The sequence below is a fragment of the Diceros bicornis genome, chromosome 26 (genome assembly GCF_020826845.1).
Source record: "Diceros bicornis minor isolate mBicDic1 chromosome 26, mDicBic1.mat.cur, whole genome shotgun sequence".
Taxonomy (NCBI): Eukaryota; Metazoa; Chordata; class Mammalia; order Perissodactyla; family Rhinocerotidae; genus Diceros; species Diceros bicornis.
This window is the reverse complement of record NC_080765.1, coordinates 12,132,658-12,154,951: the sequence shown is the minus strand read 5'-3', so window position 1 is coordinate 12,154,951 and position 22,294 is coordinate 12,132,658. Positions and strand designations below refer to the sequence as shown.

Sequence of the window (22,294 nt, the reverse complement as noted above, 5' to 3'; positions counted from 1 at the left end):
TATATATATGTATACACACACACAAACATAAATATATATATGTGTGGCCCTCTCCTATTGGTTCTGTTTCTCTGGAGCCCTGACTGACCCACAGAGTAAGGTTTCCGGTCACTGGTGGGTCTCCTGGGGTTCCCAGCTGAGTGTCCGCAGGTGGGGAGCGGTTCCCGGTGGCTGTAGTGGATGACCTGGTCCTCACGTCTCCCTGCTCCCGCACACGCCCAGCTTTGGTTTGAGAGAACCAGGACCTCAGTCCTAGACAGGATGTCTGTAAAGTGGTGGGTGTAGAAGGCATCCCTCAGAGAATACTCTGTGAGGACCAGAGACAGCTTGTGAAGGCTTCCTAGTGTAAATGGGCAGCACTGGTTTCCTGTGGCAGACACAGTAGGGAGGGGTGAGCCCTGGGTGCGTTCTACAATACAGTGTATTAACAGAACATTTGAGGTACAGTAAGCACAGTAGATCGGAGATGACTCATTGAAAAGATAGTTTCTTTCTCACAGATCCCAAGAGGAGGGGGCACGCAATGTCACCAGGGCTTCATGGGGAGCACCAGAGTCAGTCAGGAGGCAGAGGGAGGGGGAACTGTGGGCAGGAGCCTCTGTTGTGGTTTCCATGGAAGGAACGTGCGAGGCGGGGTGAGCAGACTTAGGACTGGCTGGTTTGGATAATTCCAGTGGGCTCTGGGGCAGAGAGACTGTCCCCAGTTGTCCGGTACCCAGCACTGGGGTGATGAGGGCCTGAGTGTGAGAGCCCCGTGGAGGAGGGGTTGGGGTGCGGGCTCTGGGTTGGCTGGTTTGCACATGAAAGGTACGTTTGTGGACGAGTGGTTTGCCATCTCTAGGACTCGGCTAACCCTGGGAGGGGAAGTTCCTGCAGGGTCAGCGGGGCCCCAGATGTGAAAGCGTCCGCACACAGACAATAGAGGACGAGGTTACCGCAGGGTGACGGCCACACGTCCTCAGAGCTGCTCACCCGCGTGTTTGTGAGTACGATTTGCAAACCCAAGTGCATGAGAATGAGCAGACCCCGGGCACCTGCCCTGAACTCTTGGTCTCTCCGCCAGGCCGGGCTGGAGCAGCGGCTGGCCAACGCCAAGAAGAAGGCCTCGCAGATGGAGAAGCTGCTGCCCCGGCAGGCCATCAGTGAGGACCAGAGGGAGGTGCTGCGGCTGCTGTGCAGGGCCCACGAGCTGGAGGTGGAGAACACGGAGCTGCAGGCCCACAGCCTGCGCAGGAAGAACCTGCTGTGCCAGAAGGACTTCGTGATCCAGCGCTACCACCAGCACCGGCGGCTCTGCGAGCAGATCATCCAGGACCAGCAGCAGCTGATTCGGGGTGAGCCCACCCCGCCACCCCTGCCCGGCGCCTCTGCGTTTTATTATTGTGTTCTGGAGAGACTAGGCGGTGCATGTGCGGAGACGCTGGTCTCCCTGCCGTCCCCACCCTGCCCCGGCCCACTGCTCCCACTCACTGGCACGTCCGCCGTAGATGGTCTGTGCAATGCGTGTGCGGGTAAAGGGATTTTTTACATAAATAGGAGCACACCGTGCACACTGCTCGGTGCTCTCCTTTTTCTCACTTACTTGGATGTCCTGGAAATCACTTTGTAAGAGCATGGTGACCTGCCCTGTCTGCAGAAATGCACCGTGGTTTATTTCACCATCTCTGCGGGTGGATGCTTGGGGTCTTGCAGCCTCGCGTTCTTACGACTGGCCCGGCTTTCCCTCCTCTGAGTCTCCGTGGGCAGCAGCTCCGGGTCAGCTCCTGTGCCGGCTGTACCCCTCCTTCCTGGTGTCTCTTAGCTCCTGCTTCGGACTTTCTCTTCTTTTTTAACTTTCTATTTCGACAGAATTTGAGACTTACAGAAAAATTGCAATACTACAAAGAATTCCTCCAGTTTCCAAGGATTAACATTTTTCACTTTTATTTTACATTTTCTCTCTCTCTCTCTGTGTCTCTCCCTCCTAAACCATTTTTGGATACCCTTAAATATCACAGGGTATATTTTCTAAAACAAGGACAGTGTCTTCCATGACCCCAGGATATTGACATAGGTATATTACTAATCAACAGGCCTCTTTCGAATCTTGCCTGGTGCCCCCACAATGTCCTCCATGCTGACAGAAAACCCTGGACTGCCCTTGCTCTCAGTTGTCATGTCCTGTGTTTTCTTAATTCACTGGTGACCCAACAGCTGCTCACCGGGACAACAGGGCGGCTGTGTCAGACTGAGGTTACCACTGTCATCAGAAGACAAAGAAACTTCTGGAAACCAAGTGCTGTCTTCTGGGCTCCATTTAGGATTGGGTGTGGGGTGGGGGAGCCCCCTGATATTCCTCTACCTTCCACACCGCGGAGTTGCCGCAGAGCATGGAGCAGGATGCAGGGCCTTTCCTGGATTTCTTTGTGTGTTTGTAGCGGGTGGTGTCTTCCAGAAGCACACGGGGCGGGGCGGGAAGGGAGCTAGGATTCATCCTCTGCTCCCGGCTCCCGTTCCCTCCTCCAAGGTCAGTTTTCTCTGGGCTGAGGCCAGGCTCTCTCCTTGTCTGCCAGATGCAGTGGGAAGGGGGAAGGAACTAATTCCTGTTCGTTTGCTCATTTGTTCACACATTCAGTCATTTGATAAACCTTTTCGGAATGCAGGCTTTGAGCAGCAGGCAGGACCTGTCCTCATGGAGTTGACGGTCTCCTTTGCGGGGGCAGACACACATAGTTAATCACATAAGTAGTTTTGTAATTGCAAACTGGGACGAGAGCTGTAAAGGAGACACGCAGAGAACTGTGGGAGCAGAAGATAGGGGCTGGCCCAACCTCGTCCGAGGGTGGTGGTCAGAGAAGGTTCTGGGAAGAAATGATACCTGAGCTGTGACCTGAAGGATGAGGATGCCTCACCTAGGGAGAGCAGAGCACACCTGAGGCCTTAGTGCACGTGTGTCCATGTGTCTATATGCACACGAGTGTGCACGTGTCTGTGCTCGTGTGTGTAGTGTTCGGGGCTCGAAGGAGCTTGGTGTGTTCAGACATCCTCATCATCTTCATCGTATTTTTATGGTCAGCACTTGTTTAGGCTGAGTAGCGAGCTTCCCTTTGGGGAGGCATCTCCTAGGGCCTTTTATAGTGGGGAAAAGACACTTTATTTTAAAAAACTGTAAGAGCATTAAAGAATGTTTTAGAAAAGAAAACAGGTTACCTATAACTGAACTCCCCTTCTCGTCCCTGCCTATAAGCAGTGAAATTTTGTCAGAGCTGTAATTATGCCATCTTTCAATTTCTTACTTTAACTTTTTTTATGGAGGTAAAACTCACCATTTTAACCATTTTTAAGTGTACAACTCAGTGGCATTTAGCACATTCAGAATGCTGTGCAGCCATCACCTTTGTCCAGTTCCAAAACATTCTCACTAGTCCATAAAGAAACCTGTACCCATGAAGCCCTCACCCCCCGTTCCTCTTCCCCAGGCCCTGGCATCCGTGAATCCACTTTCTGTCTCCATGGGTTTGCCTCTTCTGGACATTTCATATAAATGGGATTATTCACTATGTGGTCTTTTGTGTCTAGCTTCCTTTGCCCTGTTGTAGCATGCATCAGAACTCCGTTCCTTTTCCATCGATATATCACATTTTGTTTCTCCTTCACCAGTTGGTGCACATTTGGGTTGTTTCTGCCCTCTGGCCATTGTGAATATGCTGCGGTGAACATGGGTCTGCAAGTTTTGTCTGAACACCTGTTTTCAATTCTTTTGGGTATACACCTAGGAGTGGTTCTTTACCTTTTAAATTAAATTTTATTTATGCTTTAAAATTGTTAATAATATTATTCTACGATTAAAAGGCAGTACATGAACATAATAAGAAAATTTTTACAATAGAGAGACACATAAAGAAGACAATATACAGAAATCTCACTCTCTGGAAAAACCTCTTTTATCATTTGAAGAATTTTGCCTTCAAACTTCAAAAACAACATACTGTCTTTTTAACAAGTGACTGCGTTTTGCCTGACCTCTGCTCCCCTTGCTCCTGCAGACGGTGGCGTCCCGGTGCCGGAGCCCCTGGCCCAGCGGTACCGCCTGTACTCCCGGGAGCTGGGCGAGGGTGCGCTGAACCGCCTGCTGCTGCTGCACTCGGTGATGTCCAGCTCCCTGCGGGTGAGTCCGCCTCCTCCTGGTCAGTGCCGTCCCCTCCTGCCCAGCTCTGAGCCCCTGGCCTGCGTACCAGGCCCCTGGGGGGGACCGGCCCTTGAAATGGACAGGGGAAACTTGGAACTGCCACGAACCAGGCTGCCTGGAGCCAGAAGCACCTGGAGTGCTGGGCAAGCCATGTCCTGGGGTCAGGGCTCAGGGAGTTTCGGGAGAGGTGAGCACTCCCTGGGCCCCGAAGATTTGCGCTAGGGAGGAATCCCTGGGGTGGGCCAGTGAGCTGTTCACCCACCGTCTCTAACCCTTGGCTGTTGCTCAAGATTCTGCATGGGAGACAAGAGGCCAGTGAGAAGGAAACCTGAGCCTGGGGTGGACCTTGTTACCTCGGTGACCCCGGAGAGGCATCTTCTGGGAACCTCAGCAAGACACTCCTAGTGTTAGGTCTTTCCTCTTGGGCTCGTTGGTTCTCCAGGGGGCGCCTCCAGGCTCTTGCATGAGGACAGCGTCTGGTGCTGATCCTGGGGTCTCCCTAGGGAAGAAGGCCCAGGGGAAGGCGCTGCCTTCATTATTTAGACAAATGCTGTTGTCACAAGCTCCACCTGTGCCCTCGGCCAGGCCTGGTGTCTCCCAGCCCACAGACCCTCTGCTTTACCTTCTCGAGAGAAGAAAGGAGAAACTTCCAGGCTTTAGCCAGAGTGGTTGAGGGGCAGTTGCCCAGAGCATGGCGTGAGGGAGGGGGTCCAGGGATCCGACTGCATCTAAAGCCACTTCCCCACCCCCAGTCACAGAGGTACCAGGCACCAACATTGTCTATACCTTTGGAGGTGATGCTGTGTGGATCTAGATAGTTCTCAGCTTCTGCTGCTGCCAGCGAGGTCTGCTGGCTCAGTTACCACTCAGACATCTGGCTTCCCGCTCATAGAATGTTACTGCTGTGTGCTGGCCTCTCCCGCTCTTCCCACACACATGACTAGAACAGTCCCTTCCGTCTGGAATGTGTCGGGGTCCCCGAGACCATTCTCAGGTTCAGTTCACTAGAAGGACTCACAGAACTCAGAAAAGCTGTTGTACCAAACTGAAACTCCATCCCCATTAAACACTGACTCCCAACACCCTCCCCCAGCCCCTGGCACCCACCATCTACTTTCTGTCTCCATGAATTTGACTCCTCTAGGGGCCTCATATAAATGGGATCATACAGTATTTGTGCTTTTGTGTCTGGCTAATTTGTTAAGCACAATGTCCTCATGGTAGCAGGTGTCAGAATCTCCTTCCTTTTTAAGGCTGAGTAATATTCCATCGTATGGATGGACCACATTGTGTGTATCCGTTCACCTGTCAGTGGATGTTTGGGTTACTTCCACCTTTTGCTGATTGTGAATAGTGCTGCTGTCAACATGGGTGTGCAAATATCTGTTTGAGTGCCTCTTTCAATTCTTTGGGTATAGACCAAGGAGTGGGATTGCTTGGTCCTATGGCGATTCTATGTTTGACTTTTCGAGGACCTGCAGGCTTTTGAGGGTGCTCTGACAACATCTCATTTGTGCACCGTTTTTGCTCAAGGATCAAGGCCACACCCTGGCCCCCTTCCTTGCACAGAGCCTCCTTTCAGTCTGGGATGGGAGGTGCAGCGGGAAATGAACTAATGGGGTGGCTTGTGGCCTTACTGCTAGGTGGTTTCCTCCATGTGCTGGTGGCCAGGAAGAAAGGGATGTTCCCATGGCCCCTCAGGGACCCCCGCTTGACAAGGACACTGCTTGCCTGTGTCCATGGTCCGAGCTGCCTCCCTCAGCTCCTCTGTCTGGTCCCAGGATGGCTCTGTTCTGAGCATCTCTCCCCCACCGGAGGAGTCCAGCCGAGACCAGCCGGACGACAGGAAGGACCTCCCGTGGGGCGCCCAGTTTGAGCTGCCACCGATGCTGCTGGAGACGGACAGGTAACAGCTTCCCCTGTCCTGGCCCCGGGACTCGTGCCCCTGGGCGCGTGGCAGAGCCCCTGTTTTGTCCCGTGAAGTGCGGCTAGCGTCCCCTTCCTCGTGGGTTGTTTTAAGCAGAACAAGTACATCCTAGAAGGTGCGCGCTACCCGGAGCAATTCTAAGGTCGTGGAGTTGGATGCTAAAAGACCTTTTTCACTTTCTATGTATTTTTGTTCACTGCTAGCCACTTCCTCCCACCCTCGATGCTTTTTTCCCTTTTTCTCTTCTTTTTACTTTTTGTTTTGATATTTCCCTATACACCAAAACTTAGGCCAGTAAATTGAACACCCGTAGACTTGTCACCTAGTTTCAATAGTTAACATTTGCCAGTTTTTGTCACTGTCTCAGTCAGCTCAGGCTGCTGTAACAAAATACTCAGATGGGGCAGCTTAGGCAACAGACATTCCTTCTCTCACAGTCCTGGAGGCTGGAAGTCAGATTGAGGTGTCGGCAGGCTGAATTCTGCTGAGGGCCCACTTCCTGGTTGGCAGACGGCTGCCTTCTTGCTGTGTCCTCATGTGGGGAAGAGATCTCTCTTCCGCTCTTCATAAGGCCACAGTCCTATCAGATCAGGGCCCCACCCTTGTGACCTCATTTAACCTCACTTACCTCCTGCAGACCCCGTCTCCAGATACAGTCACGGGGGGGTTGGGGCTTTAGTGTAGGAATTTGTGGGGACACAATTCAGGCCATGGCGGTCACGTATTTCTTGGTTACATGTTTAAAGTAAAACACAAACATGGTGACATTTCACCCCTCCCTATGTTAGAGTGCAGTTCTAAAAATGAGGTGTTTCCCTCCAGAACCACAAGGCAGTTATCAGCCCTAACAAAATGAGTGATACTTCTTCAACATCATCTCATATCCTACCTGTAGTCAAATTTCCCCAGTGTTGCCCCAAATGCTTTTGCAGCTGGTTTGTTCCAACCAGGATGTGGTGAAGGCCAGACATTGCTGCAACGCCCACGTCTAACCCGGGTCCTTTGGGGTGATGAGGACACCAGGGCTCCGGCAGAGGAGGGGTGATTCCCACAGTGTATTTGTGCATGTATGTGCATGCACACGTGTATTTGTGTGTGCGTGTGTTTGCATGCATATGCGTGCACGGACGCATGTGTTTTATATGGGTGCGTGTCTGTGTGTGTTTGTGTGTATGCACGTGTGTGTATAAAAACAAAGTGCCCCGTCCCCCTAGATCAAGACCAGACGCCTGTCCCACCGGCTCCTGGCCCGAGCTGCCTTCCACCCTTGGCCCACACCTGTGTGAACTTGCCGCTTGACCCGCTGATCAGAGGGCAGGTGTCAACCCCACTCTGCACCGGGCTGCTTGGAGGTCGGTTGTGAGTGAGCCCGGGGCCCTCCACCTCCGTCCTCAGTCTAGAGAGGAGGTGGGCTCGGCCTCGCCTCTGCCAGAGCCGTACCTGCAGTAGCAGCCTGGGCTGTGGTGAGACAGCAAGGAGCCCCTCAAGCTGTGAGCTGGGACAGTACTCCGTGTTCTAGACAGCAGGAGAGGAGCTGTGTCTCCAGGCTGATGAGTTAGGCTGATGCCACCCACGGCCCAACCTGCAGGGCCCACACCAGGTTCCCATGGCAACGACAGAGGCCCAGCACACCTGCTTTAGCAGGGTTGAGTCCCTGGGACCCTGTCTGTGGGCGATTGGCAGCCAGCCGGTGAGCCAGGCTGACCAGGGCTGGACTCCTGCGTGTGCCAGCGCCCCACAGCTGATCTGGTCAAGTGAGTGGTGCCTGAGCCTCAGGCGCCTCATCTCTAGGTGGGTCAACACTGCCTCCCCCGCAGGGCTCTAAGTGCCTGATGTGGTGGGGACACAATAAATAGAGCTCCCATTATGATGACGACCCAAACGCAAGGGGGTGGAGGAGGGAAGCTGACCAGCCTGCCTCGTTCAAGTAGGAGTCTGGTACGGGAGTGGTGCTTCTTTCTCCATTTCTCATCTAACTTTCCAATTGCTGTTGCCTCTGAGTCAGTTAGAATGCTTTTGGCTGTGAGTAACAGAATTCATAATGAGAGTGATCTAATCAAAACAGATGTGTATTGTCTGATGAGAATGTGGGAGGTGGGTGGACCTCCCTGGTCCTGGGATGTTTAATTCAATGACTTGGTGATGCCCATGAGGCCCTAGGCATCCCCCATCTCTGTTCTGCTGTCCCTGGCACGTAAATAATGTCTCCTCTTATGGTCAGAGAGGCTGCCGCAGCTCCATAGATCACACCTTCATATAACCACATCTAAAAGAGGAAGGGAGCCCCTTTCCAGAAGTTCCCCCAGTAGATGTCTCCTAACAACTCATTGGCTGAAACTCGATCACAGGCTCACTCCTAGGCCAATTCTCTAGGGAGAAGGGGAAAGAGGACCACAACAGGCTTGGGCCAACTATGACGCATTTCTTGGGGCTAGGCACGTTGTCACACCGAAAAACGCTGGGGCTTGTTATCAAGGAAGTGGGGACTGGCTGCTGGGGAGGCAAACAGCAGTATCTGCTAAACCTCACGACATGTTTATTGAGCACCGACTGTATGCCAGGCACCAAGAAGTGAACAAGATGGACACAGTCCCTGTTCTCTAGGAGCTGCCCCTGTGGGTGCGAGGGGCAGGTGAGGAGAGGGTAAAGATTGCTCTCTGACCCCGAGGGAGATTCTCATGTAATGTCCTAATTCTGGGGCCGGTGTAAGAAACATTGTTGCCCTCGGTGGCCATCTCTAATCCCTCTGTGTTGGCTGGCTGGGGCCTCTCCAGCCACCGTGGCACGTTCGTGGAGACTGGGTGTGTGCACGGTCTCGTTCCACGTGCGCATGGGTTTGGAGGGGCTCAGGGTCTTGTGCGGGGTTCACCGTGGGCGTCTGTCCCCAGTCCCTGCTCCTGGCCATGGTGTTGCACTGCCCTGTGCTCTGCTGGTGGCACCCAGAGGCTTTGCCAGTTCACGTGGGCTTCAGCACCATGGTGTTGGTGAGCCCCTGACAGCCTTCTCAGTAGTGCAGGTCATTACTGCCCGACTTTGTGGATGAGAAGGCAAAGGTGAGGAGCCCACGGCCACTCGTCAGTGCTTGGGTTCAGTGCTTGGTGTCTTGTTCTTACACGGTCACTGGTGACCTGACTTCACAGAGAGCTGCTAGAAATGCTCTGTTCTTTTTACAGTGGAAGAGTAGAACCATGGAAATTTCCAGCTGAAAGGCTGTCAAAGGTCCTTGTCCCCTCCAATGGCCAAAGTCTTCCACACAGTCCTATAGGGAATCACATGGCTCTGTCCCATCCTCATCTCCTTGCTGTGCCTTGCATGTGCCAAGCTGGTCCCTGCCCCAGTGCCTTTGCCCATGTTGTGCCCCCTGCCTGGAATGTTCTTCCTCCAGCACTTGGCATGGCTTTCATTCTCATTCTTTGGGTCTCAGCTTATGTATTCCCTCTTGTTCTGTTTCTACACCAACTGGTCTAACACTGACAGGGTGTACGGCCGTTCAGTTCTGGCAGTGACTGCCCAGAGTCAATGCCAGATCCCACCAGTGACAGGCTCCCTTCTCCACAAGACTGTTCCCACATCAGATGCTAGCTGCAAGAGAAATCCCCAGGCCACCTGCACTTCTGTCCATCTGGGTTCCCATGACCCCCTTGGGTTTGATAATTCAGAACTCACCAAAAACACGATACTTAGGATTCTAGTTTTGCTATAAAGCACACACATTGGACAAGGTCTGGAGGGGTCCAGGATGCAAAGCTTCCATGTCTACACTTCCTGTGGAGTCAGGCTACATCAGCCTCCCGGCACATTGATGTGTTCACCGGCAGGAAACTCCCTCGAGCTTGGTGTCCAGAGTTTTTATTGGAGTTTCATTGCATAGGCATCATTGATGACATCATTGGCCACAGAATTGACCTCGGTCTCCGGCCCCTCCCCTCCTGGGGGTTCAGCTGGCCCAGAGTTCCCGCCTCTAGCCACCTGGTGGGTCTTTGTGGTGAGCAGCCTGCATCCTGATGCTGTCTGGGGGCCACCAGGAGTCACCTCATTAGCATACAAAGACATTCCTGTCACTCAGGATGCTCCAAGGGCTTTTGGAGTCGGTGCCAGGACCTGGGACAAAGACCAGATCGATTCTTTATTCTGCCAGCCTCCCCACTGAGGTCTGTCCTGACTGCCTGCCTGAGGAAGTCTGACAGCTCATCTCTCCTTCAGAGCAGTGTCACAACTGGCACTGCTGTCCACAGTCATCCTCTTGTTGATGTGTGTCTCCCCCCTTAGCACGCAGCGTGCTCAGGGCAAGGCCATGCCTTCTGGGAGCCAGTGCACACTTGGCTGCAGGTACAGGCTCTCCCAGGGTGGGTGACCAGCTCCTAGATGCCTGAGGGAGGGGGCGAATGAGCCCGCTTGGCCCCAGACCACAGCAGCGTGGCAGAGGCCCCTCGCCCTGACCCGACACCTGGGCTGCAGCGGCCGGAGGTTCAGGCTCTGGTTTTCCCCTGCCCACAATGGAGGACAGAGGGGCCCTGGCGGCTGGCTCTGCTGATGCCTCTGTGTTTCGTCCACAGTGATGGTTACAAGTCATCGAAAGCCACACCATCGAAAAAACCTGGAAAGCAAGATTCGCTTCTCCCTCCATCTTCCCTCCGCATCCTGCTAACCCCTCCAATTCACGAGGTCGGTGTGTGCGGCGCTAACCAGGATCCTGGGCCCTGGGGAGGCCTCCCTTTCCCCAACAGGGTCGTCGGGGCCCCATGAGAGTTGCGCTGGGCCAGGGGCAAGCGGGAGAGAAGCTTCCAGAAGGACTCTTCTTAAGCAGCCCTCACAATGGTAGTGACCGCTCACTGGGCCTGGCAACTAGTGGAGTGTTTCAGTCACTGAGTTAGTGTCCTGGGGCCACTGTAACAAAGCACAGCAGATGGGGTGGCCTGAACCTGTACAGACATGTATCCTCTCCCAGCTCTGGAGGCCAGAAGGCCGGGATCCAGGTGTCGCAGGGCCGCGCTCCCCCAAAGGCTCTAGGAGAGGCTCCTTTCTGGCTCTCCCAGCTCCTGGTGGCCCCAGGTGTTCCTCGGCTCGTGGCTGCATGCTCCATCTCTGCCTGCGTCTTCTCGTGGCCTCTCCTCTCTGTGTGTCTCTGTTCTCTCTTCCTGTAGGACACTGGTCGTTGGGCTTAGAGCCCACCCTCCACCCAGGATGATCTCGTCTCGAGATTGTTAACTCAATTACATCTGCAAAGTCCCTATTTCCAAATAAGGTCTCATTCTGAGGTCCTGGGTGGACATGGGTTTGGAGGACACCATTCACCACTACGGACACTCCACCAGCCCTGTATGAGCCTGGGGTGGTCATTACCCTCAATTCGTAGACAAGAAGTGAGACTTGGAGAGCTCAGGCAGTCGCCCTGTGATGACTACTGCTGGCTCCTGGTGGCTCTGCGGAGCCTCACTTTGCTCGCCTGGGAGTTGGGGATGATCACTTCCCTCCGTGGGATTAAATGAGCAAAGGAATCAGAAAGCTCTGTAGGGGCTCCTGTGGAATCCCACTGGGTTTCCCCTCCTCCAGAGTGTGGGTGCTTTTGGGGCTCGGTATCGTTTAATTGCTAAGAGGTTGGGCTCAGGAAGCAGCCAGGCCTGGGTTCAAATCCCCACTCTGTCCCTTGCTAGCTGTGTGACCTTGGGAAAGTTACTTCATGTCTCTGAGCCTCCATTTCTCCACCTGTAAAGTGATGGATCCAGGAGCCTCAGAGTGGTGCCAAATTCAAGGAAACAAGGTGTAACAACCCAAAGGAAATTTCTTCCTCTAGAATAACAGCAAAGGGGCCTTTTCCCATCCCCTGAGATACTCTTCTCATTCCCCATCTCACTCAGTCTCCAGCCCCAAACTGCCTCTCACACCGAGCAAACCTGAACTTCCTATCTCCCTCCACTTCCTTCCATCCCTCTTTGGTGTGATCAGCCTGGCCTCTCTCCCAGCCAAGCCAGCGAGAAGTCTCCCCTTCCTTGGGGGTGGGGCCAGGCGGTGGGAAACCAAATGGCAAATGTCAGAATCTCTTTGGCAGATGGGCGGGCTTGGGGGAGCGGAGAGTAAGCTGGGAATCTTCACAAATTGGTAATTTTGCTCCTTTCTTATGAACCATTATTCAGAAGCTATTAGTACTCAGTATCACTCCTAATAGTACAAGGGCGTGGTTTCTGGACACTTCTGGCCGCCAGCCTCTGGGTCACTGTGCTGAGGGCGCCCTCCTGCCCTTGCCGGGGTGCTGGGGAGTTAGGGTCCCGTAGGGGAAGCCCCCTGTCAGTGACTCTGGGAGCAGCCCTTGGGTGGGGTGACCCTGAGGCCTGAGTGTGGCACTGTCTCTAGGGCGTCCCAGGCCAGGGACTGGCTTCATCACATGACTTCATTGGCCCTTGTTCTACCCCCAACGGTGTTCCCCCCAAGCAAACTACTTTCCTTGAGTCACTGTCTCCAGGTCTACTTCTGGGGGCCCAACCTGGGGCCACAGTGACAGCCCGGTGACATCTGACCCCCCTGGCATTGCTGGTTTCCTGCAGAAGCCGAGCTCCCTGAGCGTGAAGAATTTGGTGTCCAAGCTGTGCTCCCCGGCCGGCCTGGAGCTGGGACCCGTGCAGACGGCGGCGGAGGCTGGGCTGAGCGCGCAGGCCCTCAAGGAGATGGCCGTGAGCACCAAGAGCATCGCCCTCATCGCGGCCACCCGGCGCTCCAAGGCGCAGGACCGCGAGGGCGGCAGCGGCCGCTCCTCCCTCCACCTGCCAGAGGAGGTGGCCCCGGACCCCAGCCCGGCAGACGGGAGGTGGCCCCACGTCAGCCCGTGCAGGGACCGCTCTGTGGAGAGGAAGGCCAGGAGGCGGCGGTCACCCTCGTTCACCTGGAGCGTGCAGCTGGTGGGTGGACAGCAGCCCGGGCGCCCCGGTCCCAGGGGTCCAGCCAGAGCAGCAGAGAGGGAGGGTCAGGGACTGACCCCATCAGAGTCACAGTGGATGCAGGAGGGCCCTGACAAAGGAGATAGAGGAAGAAACAGAGCCCCCACAGCACACCCCCCTTACCATGTCCCTGCTCCGTTCTGATCTGAGGCCACATGTGCACGTATTTTATGTGGTTATAATCCCAGTGGGAATACAGCTTTGTGAGCTATTTATTTTTTCTTAACATTATTTCATAAATATTCGTGTGCCTACATAGCATAGTATTTTAACTTAAAAAAAGGGCCATGACTTGGTTCTAGAACATATCACTCAACAGTGCTTGTGTGGGAGGTGAGTTGTGAAGTGCTAACAGCCATGAGATGATTCTTTCCCCCGGTGTCTGGCGCCGGCCTGGCCCACACGGGCCCTCCATCTGTGTCTGCAGAGGAGTGACTCCACACACGAGCCCATCTCGTGGCCACTCTGTGGTTCTCGGTCCCCTTTAAAGGGCCACTTAGCTTGTCTTTCATTTTTGACTGTTACACAGAATGCCTCAGCATCCCCACCAAACAGTGCTTTTCATTTCGCATGACTTTCTTGGGATATTGGACAATGAAAGGCAGAAGAATCCCAACAGAATAGGATTAAGCAAAAATCCGAGAGCACACTGCATTGTCAGACTGACCGCAGTGGGTAAAATGGTGTTCGCATGGAGGAGGGCGGGTTCCACACGGGCTCATAGGGAAACAGCTTTTACTTTGTGGGGTTTCTTCCCCACTGGCCACTTGGGTACGTTCAAGGGGGAGGGGGAGTCAGTGAGCAGCTCCTCCCCGGGCGAGGGGGCTAGTGGCCGGGGGTCTGATGGATCCCCGTTCTGCCTGTGCTGGCCAGCACCCAAGCCCTGCCAGACACACAGTGGGTGCTGGCTGACTCAGACTGAAATTCCTCTGGCAGTTACTCAGCAGACCTAAAGGTAGGACAGGAGCAGGGATCAGAAGGTATATTAGTCAGGGTTCTCCAGAGGAACAGAACCAGTAGAATGTAGATCGATCTATCTATCTATCTGTCTGTCTGTCTGTCTGTCTGTCTGTCTGTCTATCTAGAGAGAGATTTATTATCAGGAATTGGCTCATGCAATTATGGAGGCCAACAAATCTCAGATCTGCAGTCAGCAAGCTGGAGGCCCAGGAGAGCCAATGTTTCAGTTTAAGTCCAAAGGCAGGAAAAAGCCAATGTCCCATCTTAAGGCAGTCAGGCAGGAGGAGTCTCTCTTACTCACAGGAGGGTCAGCCGTTTTGTTCTATTCAGGCCTTCAGCTGATTGGGTGAGGCCCACTCCTGGGCAATCTGCTTTACTCGGTCTATTGATTTAAATGTTAACCATCACTGTGGGTTTGGATGAGAACCCCCTCCATGGGGGTGGGGAGGTTGAGCAGGGAAAATGGGAGGGATAAACAGCCAGAAGAGCATCATTCATGCATTCATTCATTCTTCTTTGGGGGTTGAAGGAGAATGTTAGTGGTGATTCTGCCCATGATGTTCACTGAGGCACCCCATGTGCCTACAGCAGTCTACTGGCACACAGTAGGCGCTTAATCAGTGCGTGGCTTCAGCTCAGAATGACCTTGACATTTCATTCCTCCCTACCTGCTCCCCTGCCCTGCTATGTGACTTTTCCCTGCAGGCAACAGAGAAACTTCAGCCCCTCTCCGTGGACCGTGTGGCTGAGACCCAGCACCCCTCTGCACTCCCTCAGCTGTCAAAGTCGTCAGGAAAGAGCTTTTTCCCTGCTGTCCCTGCAGCCTCCAAGATAAAACCCAGCCTCAGTTTCCATGCAGGTACAGGATCAAAGAAAGAAAATAGCATGTTTTTTTTTTTTCCTGTATCTTTGTTTGTTTTGTCTTTTTCAGTTATTTTATTGAGGTCGTATTGGTTTATAACATTGTATAATTTCAGGTGTACATTGTTGTATAACAGTTTCTGTATGGACTGCATTGTGCTCACCACCAACAGTCTAGTTTATATCTGTCACCATACATATGTGCCCCTTTACCCCTTTCACCCCACCCCCACCCCCTTCCCCTCTGGTAACCACTAATGTGTTCTCCTTCTCCATGTATTTGTTTATCTTCCACACATGAGTGAAATCACACAGTGTTTGTCTTTCTCTGTCTGGCTTATTTCGCTTAACATCATACCCTCAAGGTCCATCCACGTTGTTGACAATGGGACAATTTTGTCTTTTTTTTATTGCTGAGTAATATTCCATTGTATATATACACCACATCTTCTTTATCCATTCATCAGTTGAAGGACACGGGTTGCTTCTACGTCTTGGCTATTGTGAATAATGCCTCAGTGATCTTGGGGGTGCATAAGTCTCTTTAAATTGTTGATTTCAAGATTTTTGGATAAATACTCAGTGGTGGGATAGCTGGATTGTATGGTATTTCTATTTTTAATTTTTTGAGGCATCTCCATACTGGTTTCCATAGAGGCTGCACCAGTTTGCACTCCCACCAGCAGTGTATGAAGATTCCCTTTTCTCCACAGCCTCTCCAACATTTGTTATTTTTTGTCTTGCTAAAAATGGCCATTCTGACAGGTGTAAGGTGGTATCTCATTGTAGTTTTGATTTGCATTTCCCTAATAATTAGTGATGTTGAACATCTTTTCATGTGCCTGTTGGCCATCTGTATATCTTTTTTGGAAAAATGTCTGTTCATATCTGCTGCCCATTTTTTGATCGGGTTGTTTGTTTTTGTTATTGTTGAGTTGTATGAGTTCTTTATATATTTTGGAGATTAACCACTTGTCGGCAGGAGCTGTGTTTTCTGATTTGCAAATATTTTCTCTCAGTTAGTGGGTTGTCTTTTCATTTTGTTCCTGGTTTCCTTTGCCTTGCAGATGCTCTGTAGTCTGATGAAATCCCATTTGTTTATTTTTTCTTTTGTTTCCCTTGCCTGAGTACACGTAGTATTCGAAAAGATCCTTCTAAGACCGGTGTCAAAGAGCGTGCTGCTTGTATTTTCTTCTGGGAGTTTTATGGTTTCACGTCTGACCTTCAAGTCTTTAATCCAGTTTGAGTTAATTTTTGTGTATGGCAAAAGATAATGGTCTACTTTCATTCTTTTGCATGTGGCTGTCCAGTTTTCCCAGCACCATTTATTGAAGAGACTTTCCTTTCTCTGTTGTGTGTTCTTGGCTCCTTAGCTGTCTGTAGATGTGTGGTTTTATTTCTGGGCTTTCAATTCTGTTGCATTGATCTGTGTGTCTGTTTTGATTACTATAGCTTTGTAGTATATTTTGAAATCAGGAATTGTGGTGCCTCCAGCTTTGTTCTTTTTTCTCCGGATTGCTTTAGCTATTCAGGGTCTTTTGTTGCCCCATATGCATTTTATATTCGTTTTTTTTTTAGAGTTTAATCTCTTTGGTGAAGTATTCCTTATGCTCATTAATTTTATTCCTGAGCTCATTGAACTGTCTGTCTGAGTTTTCTTGTAACTCATTGAGTTTCTTTATGACAACTATTTTGAATTCTCTGTCATTTAGATTGTAAGTTTCTGTGACTTTAGGATTGGTTTCTGGAGACTTGTCATTTTCCTTCTGCTCTGAAGTGTTACTGTACTTCTTCATGGTGTTTGATGAAGTGATCCTTTGCCAGCGCATAGTGGTAGCATCAAGTCGCAGATTCCACCTGCCACCTCTGGGGGGGCAGGAGCTGTGTTTTCTGAACCTGCCATGTCTGCTGGAAGTCGTGTTGGTAGGGCTTGTCTGCTTTTGCCCGCTGGCTGCAGCTGCTTGGTGGGTCACACATGCAGGGACTCTGGTGTGGAACTGCTGCCTTGGCCGGGGACCATCTGAGCTGGTGTGCTGGGCGGGATGGGAGGATTACCTTGTTTTACACGTGGGCCCACTCTGCACTCACAGGTGGTTCACCTGGGCTGCTGGTCTTGTTGGGGGCGCCCACGCAATGTCTGAGTGGCGCCACTCAGTGTAGAGCATTCCCACGGGCTGGGCTGCAACTCCGAAAGCAAAAGCATTCCCACGCAGGCCTGCCTGCCCCACCCCGCCCCCTTATAGTGGCGTGCCGGCTGCTGCATGAGGACCTGCGACCTAGATCGCTGCTGTTGGGGAGGGGGAGGGGATCCACTCACCTCCTTCCACTGCTGCCCAGGGATCCAGTCCCTCCACCTTCAGATGCTTGGCTGCGTGGGTCTCTCAGATGTCCTGTTGTGCTTTGTAGGGACTTCTCTGTTGGTTAATGAATGTCCATTTGGTTGTAACTTAGTGGGGAGAGACTAAGGAAACAACTCACTCTGCCATGATGCTGATGTCACTCCTTTTTTCTGTTTAAGACTCTGTCCCTCCTCTCAAATGTAAATCTTTGGGAAGTGTGACAGTTTGGGCTGTTATCAGTTGTCTGCTCCTTGGTGTGAGTGGGCTTCAGGTTTTTAGGGTAAGGAATGGGCCAAGGCCACTGACTTCACGAAAAGAAATGTTTACACAGGCACCCAGTTTTGCTTCTGGCCTGCCTGACACCCCAGTAGAATTTAAAAAAATGATTAAAATTGTGCACATACAGTTGGCTGCCTTTATTCAGTCTGTCCCCTTGGCCCCTGTGGCTTCTTTCAGTGCATATAGGTTTGCATCCTGGCCCCTGTGGTTGTTGTTATTACAAAAATAATATATGCTTATTGTGAAAGCTTTGGGATATAGATAAAATTATAAATAAGAAAAACTCACTTGTACACCCTCCCATCCAGAAATAGACACAATAAGATGACTTCCTCACTATGGATGGACGGTAACGTGAACATCTCTCCCCTGTTATAGGATATTGGACTTGTTTCCAATTTGTCACAATTGCAAAAGCAGATTGGTGGACCTCAGTGCTCCTCAAAGGGTGCCCACAAACTGTCACCGACCTGCAACAGGAGAGTACAGAAGTTGACACAGAGCATTTAGAAAGGCATGTGGCAATTTGACGGAACCACGACTTGTGATCAGTGGCCTGGATTCTGCCTTTTCTACAATTTTCATTTATTCTTTCTAGTGATCCATTCTTATGATATTTACAAAAGCATCAGTCCAATAGAGAGCGGAAAAAACAGACAAGCGAGCTAGTCCTCTCCATGGATGGTTGAGATAGCCTATATCGCTGGTTCCATAATAACAGCTCACATTTATTTAGTACTTACTCCGTGCCAGGCACATCACGGTGTCAATCCATTTGTCCTCACGCTATTTCTATGGGGTAAGGAACGACTGTTATCCCATGGTACAGATGAGTATGGGTACAGATGAGTAAACAGAGGCACAGAGAGCTTAAGGAACTTGCCCAAGGTCACACAGCTGGGAGTGGCAGAGTTGGGATTCAAAGCCAGGTAGGCTGGCTCCAGATCCCTAGTTCTTACCCACGCCTCCAGAGGCCCTTTCATGTCCCGCTTTATTCGAGTCCATTCTTAGTGGGTCAGAGGGTGAGCGCATTTAGGGCTCTGATGTACACTTCAAGGACAAGGGAAGCACTGGACACACCCACGCTCTGGCTTGCTGGTGGGTGTGCACAACCAGATTCACAGCCACGCTTTCAAAGGCTTTTCAGAAGTCTTTCATCTTGAGGATGAGATTCAGATTTGTCTGTGATTTCTCAGTTCGGCCACTGTAATTACTGAGAACAACACAGGCCTGCAGGAACACTTAAGAGACTTAGAACACTTTAAAAAACACTTCAAGTGTTTTTCATTCTTATGGGATTTGCTACCTTCAAATGTTTTATTTTTTTTCTGTTTATGTGTTCATAAAACAATAAAAAATCACAATGAATGCAGAGCAGTTAGGAGCGGGGATTTTAAGAGCGGGGAGCGGGCGCCCCGTGGCTTAGTGGTTAAGTGCACGCGCTCCACTGCTGGCGCCCGGGGTTCGGATCCCGGGTGCGCACCGACGCACCGCTTCTCCAGCCATGCTGAGGCCGCGTCCCACATACAGCAGCTAGAAGGATGTGCAGCTATGACATACAACTATCTACTGGGGCTTTGGGGGAAAAAATAAATAAAAATAAATAAAGAGCGGGGGGCTGGGGTGGCTCTCAGCCCCTTTCCTCCCAGCCGGCCTCCAGGAGGGGCCAATGGCAGCACCCACCTGGGGGAGGGGAGCCGTGAGTGCCCGTGAAATAATAGGTGTGGGGGCCACAGCCAGGCTCTGCAGGTGACTCGTCATTACTGCTTAACCAGAAGGTTCAAGTCTCCTGCAATCCCCTCCTGCCCAACCCCAACCGCTGAAACTGATGTTTCTGTCTCCTCTAGAGATGAGCTCCTTGGAACGTGTTTGTATAGGTGATTGCAAAAGGAGTTTGCTTCCCCAGTGGTTTATTATGAAATTCCCAACACATGCAGAAGGAGAGAGACCAGCATAATGACCTCCTACATAGCCCTCACCTGGCTTTGACAACGGTCAATGCTCTACCAGTTTTGTTCTATGTATTTCTTTGTTCGTTTGTTATTTTCTTTCCTGGAGATGTTCCAAGAAAATCCCAGATCATGTCATTTCACCCATAAATATTTCAAGAGCCCTCTCAAACTGGTAACAGAGTATTACACGTCATAGTTGGAAGAACTGAGAGCAATTCCCTCATATCATCTAATGCACAGTCTGTGTATAAAAGAAATCAGGCTTTTGCAAATAAAAATGAGTGGACTGTAACTGGCCCTCTCAGCTGGCAAGAAAGGGCACACTGGAGCTGGGCTGAGCCCCCAGCCCGCAGAGGGGTGCTAAGCCCTCCTTTGTGGGCTCTCCAAGGAAAGGCTGGCACCTCTTCTCTCAGCTGTGTCTACAGAGCGTCCCTGTAGGGGGCAGAGATTCTCTCCACAACTGTGTGTTCCTGTGGTGGAAAAGTCAGAGCATATTGGAATCGATGGTCCAGGATCTGTAGCCCAACTGGTTCAGATGGGTAAACTGAGGCCAGGGGAGTGGCAGTGACGTCTCCAGGATCACATTGCACATTGATGGCACAGCCAGGATTGGCACCCCCATGTCCCTCCCGCTGAGCCTGGCTGCCTCTGCTTGGAGGAAGAACATTTGTACTTGGCAAGTGTACAATGAGGCCTCCACGTATCCCATTTCTCCAGCCGGGGGCCATGCAGGTCTGTGCTGAAAACGGACCTTCCCAGGGAGCCTGAGGATCATGCACTTACAATGTTTGCAGAGGCCTGGGCTCCCCAGGGCAGGGCCCTGGGCCGAGAGATCCCGGGGCTTGCAATCTGATTGCTCGTTCACAGTTTAGGGCAGTGGTGTTGCTGGTCCTACATTTGTGCCCTGATGTGTATCGCGTCTGGGTGTGCAGTTCTGAGCCACGGCCCTGGGTGCATCTGAGGGGAGGGCAGAGCAGCCATCACTTACAAGCCAGTGGGTACCAGGAAGGAGTGGACGTGTCGCCTCATTCATCATCCACAACAACCCTATCTGGTAGGGGCCCGTTTCCCAGAATGAGAAACAGGGAGCAGAGGGGCGAAAGGAGCTGGCCAGGGCCACAAAGAAACCTGTGGGTGGCGGCCCAGGTCTGCTGACCCCCAAGTCTCCACAGGTGTCCCTACACCTGTTCTCATTCCCATCCTGGGGCCAAGCCTGAGACAGGTCTTCCTTGATGCAATCTACCAAGCTCATGTGGGGAGAGTGAAACCCGTTCCAAAACCTTTCTAAACAATGGTTAAATTCCTCTAAATGAGGATCTCTTTTCCCCCTTAATTAACGACTAGAGCAGCTTAGAATGTTCCTACCTAAAGCAGAGACTGCACACTGGCAGTCCACAGACCAAACCCAGCCCTGAGCTTGGAGGAGTCTGGTTGACCAGCACTACGTTTTAAAATAACGTGAAAAGTTAGCTTGCACATAGAATGCAAAAGTCCAACTTCTCTTACAAGAGGAAGGTCTGGAGACAAATGGCTCCCTCCCTCCCCGCCTTCAGAGCCTGACTTGGCTGTCAGCTTCTCTCGGCGAGGTCTTCCCTGAACTCAACCATAGCATGTGTCCCCGCCGGAGGGACGACACATTGGACTTATGTCCTTGTTCATTGTCTTCCTCCCCTACCGGTCTACAGGCCCCGTGAGTGCAGGGATGTTAGTCTTGTTCACTGCTGTGTGCCCAGGGCTCTGAGCAGTGCCTGCATGGAGTAGATGCTCAATGAGTGACAGTCGAATGGACGGATGGATGAATGAAGGAATGGTCTCCCTATCGCTGAGGCCAAGGGGTCCGTTGCTGTTGACCGTTGAGCATGCCATGTCTCTGCCTCCTTCCCTCAATTGTGTTTCCTGACTGGACCTTGTGTGCATCTGACTTTGCTGGCCCTGGAGTTCTTCAAGTCCAACCCTCACACTCTTTTAAAATTGAGGTAAAATTCACATAACAAAACTCACCGTTTTAAAGTGTGCAACACAGTGGCATTTAGTACATTTACAGTGGTGTGCATCCACCACCTCTGTCTAGTTCTGGAACATTTCATCACCCCACAAGGAACGCTGAGCCTGGTAAGCAGTAACTCCCATCACCTCTTCCCCTGGCCCCTGGCAACCACGAAGCGACGTTTGGTCTCTGTGGGTTTCCCTAATCTGGCCATTTCATGCAATGTAAAATCATACAACATGTGGCTTGGTGTCTGGCTTCTCTCACCGAGCATCGTATTTTCAAGGTTCATCTAGGTTGTAGCAGGTGTCAGCAATTCCTTCCCTTTTAAGGCTGAACAATATTCCATTGTGTGGACATACTGCATTTTGTGTATCCGTTCATCTGTTGGTGGACGCCTCTGTGGTTTCCACCTCTTGGCTACTGTGAATAGTGCTGCTATGAATATCTGTGTACAGGTTTTTGCTTAACTATCTGTTTTCACTTCTTTGAGGTGTATACCTGAGAGTAGAATCTCTGGGTTGTGAGGTCATTCTTGTCTAACTTTTTGAAAAACCGCCGAACTGTCTCTAATAGTGGCTGCACCATTTCCCATTCCCAGCAGCGGTGTACGAGGCTCCAGTCCTCGCTAGCACTTGTTAACTTCTGTACCCTTCTCATTTGAGAGAAGGGGAAACTGAGGCTCAGAGAGAGGAAGTGCCCTGCCAAGGGCCAGGTAAAGAGTCAGCTGCAAACGTAAGACTAAAGCCCAGACCTCTCGACTCCCTGTTCAGTCACTTATTCATTCAGCAAGAATTTATCACGCACCCATCAAGTGTCAAGCTCTCGTCTAGGCCCTTGGGAGATGGCAGGACACAAAATGGGGCCCTTCTTCTTGTGGAGCTGACTT

The 22,294-nt window shown here is 51.6% G+C and overlaps 1 protein-coding gene across 1 annotated transcript in view; it reads left to right on the top strand.

The window, feature by feature from the left end:
- The window catches only part of LOC131422914 (kinesin-like protein KIF19), a 62,454-nt gene that overhangs the window by 32,479 nt on the left and 7,681 nt on the right, over positions 1 to 22,294 (top strand). The window contains exons 14-19 of the mRNA XM_058570540.1: positions 1,064 to 1,334; positions 4,026 to 4,147; positions 5,950 to 6,074; positions 10,652 to 10,760; positions 12,638 to 12,988; positions 14,693 to 14,846. Coding sequence (XP_058426523.1) covers positions 1,064 to 1,334; positions 4,026 to 4,147; positions 5,950 to 6,074; positions 10,652 to 10,760; positions 12,638 to 12,988; positions 14,693 to 14,846 — 1,132 coding nt within the window. The remainder of the gene's footprint in view (positions 1 to 1,063; positions 1,335 to 4,025; positions 4,148 to 5,949; positions 6,075 to 10,651; positions 10,761 to 12,637; positions 12,989 to 14,692; positions 14,847 to 22,294) is intronic.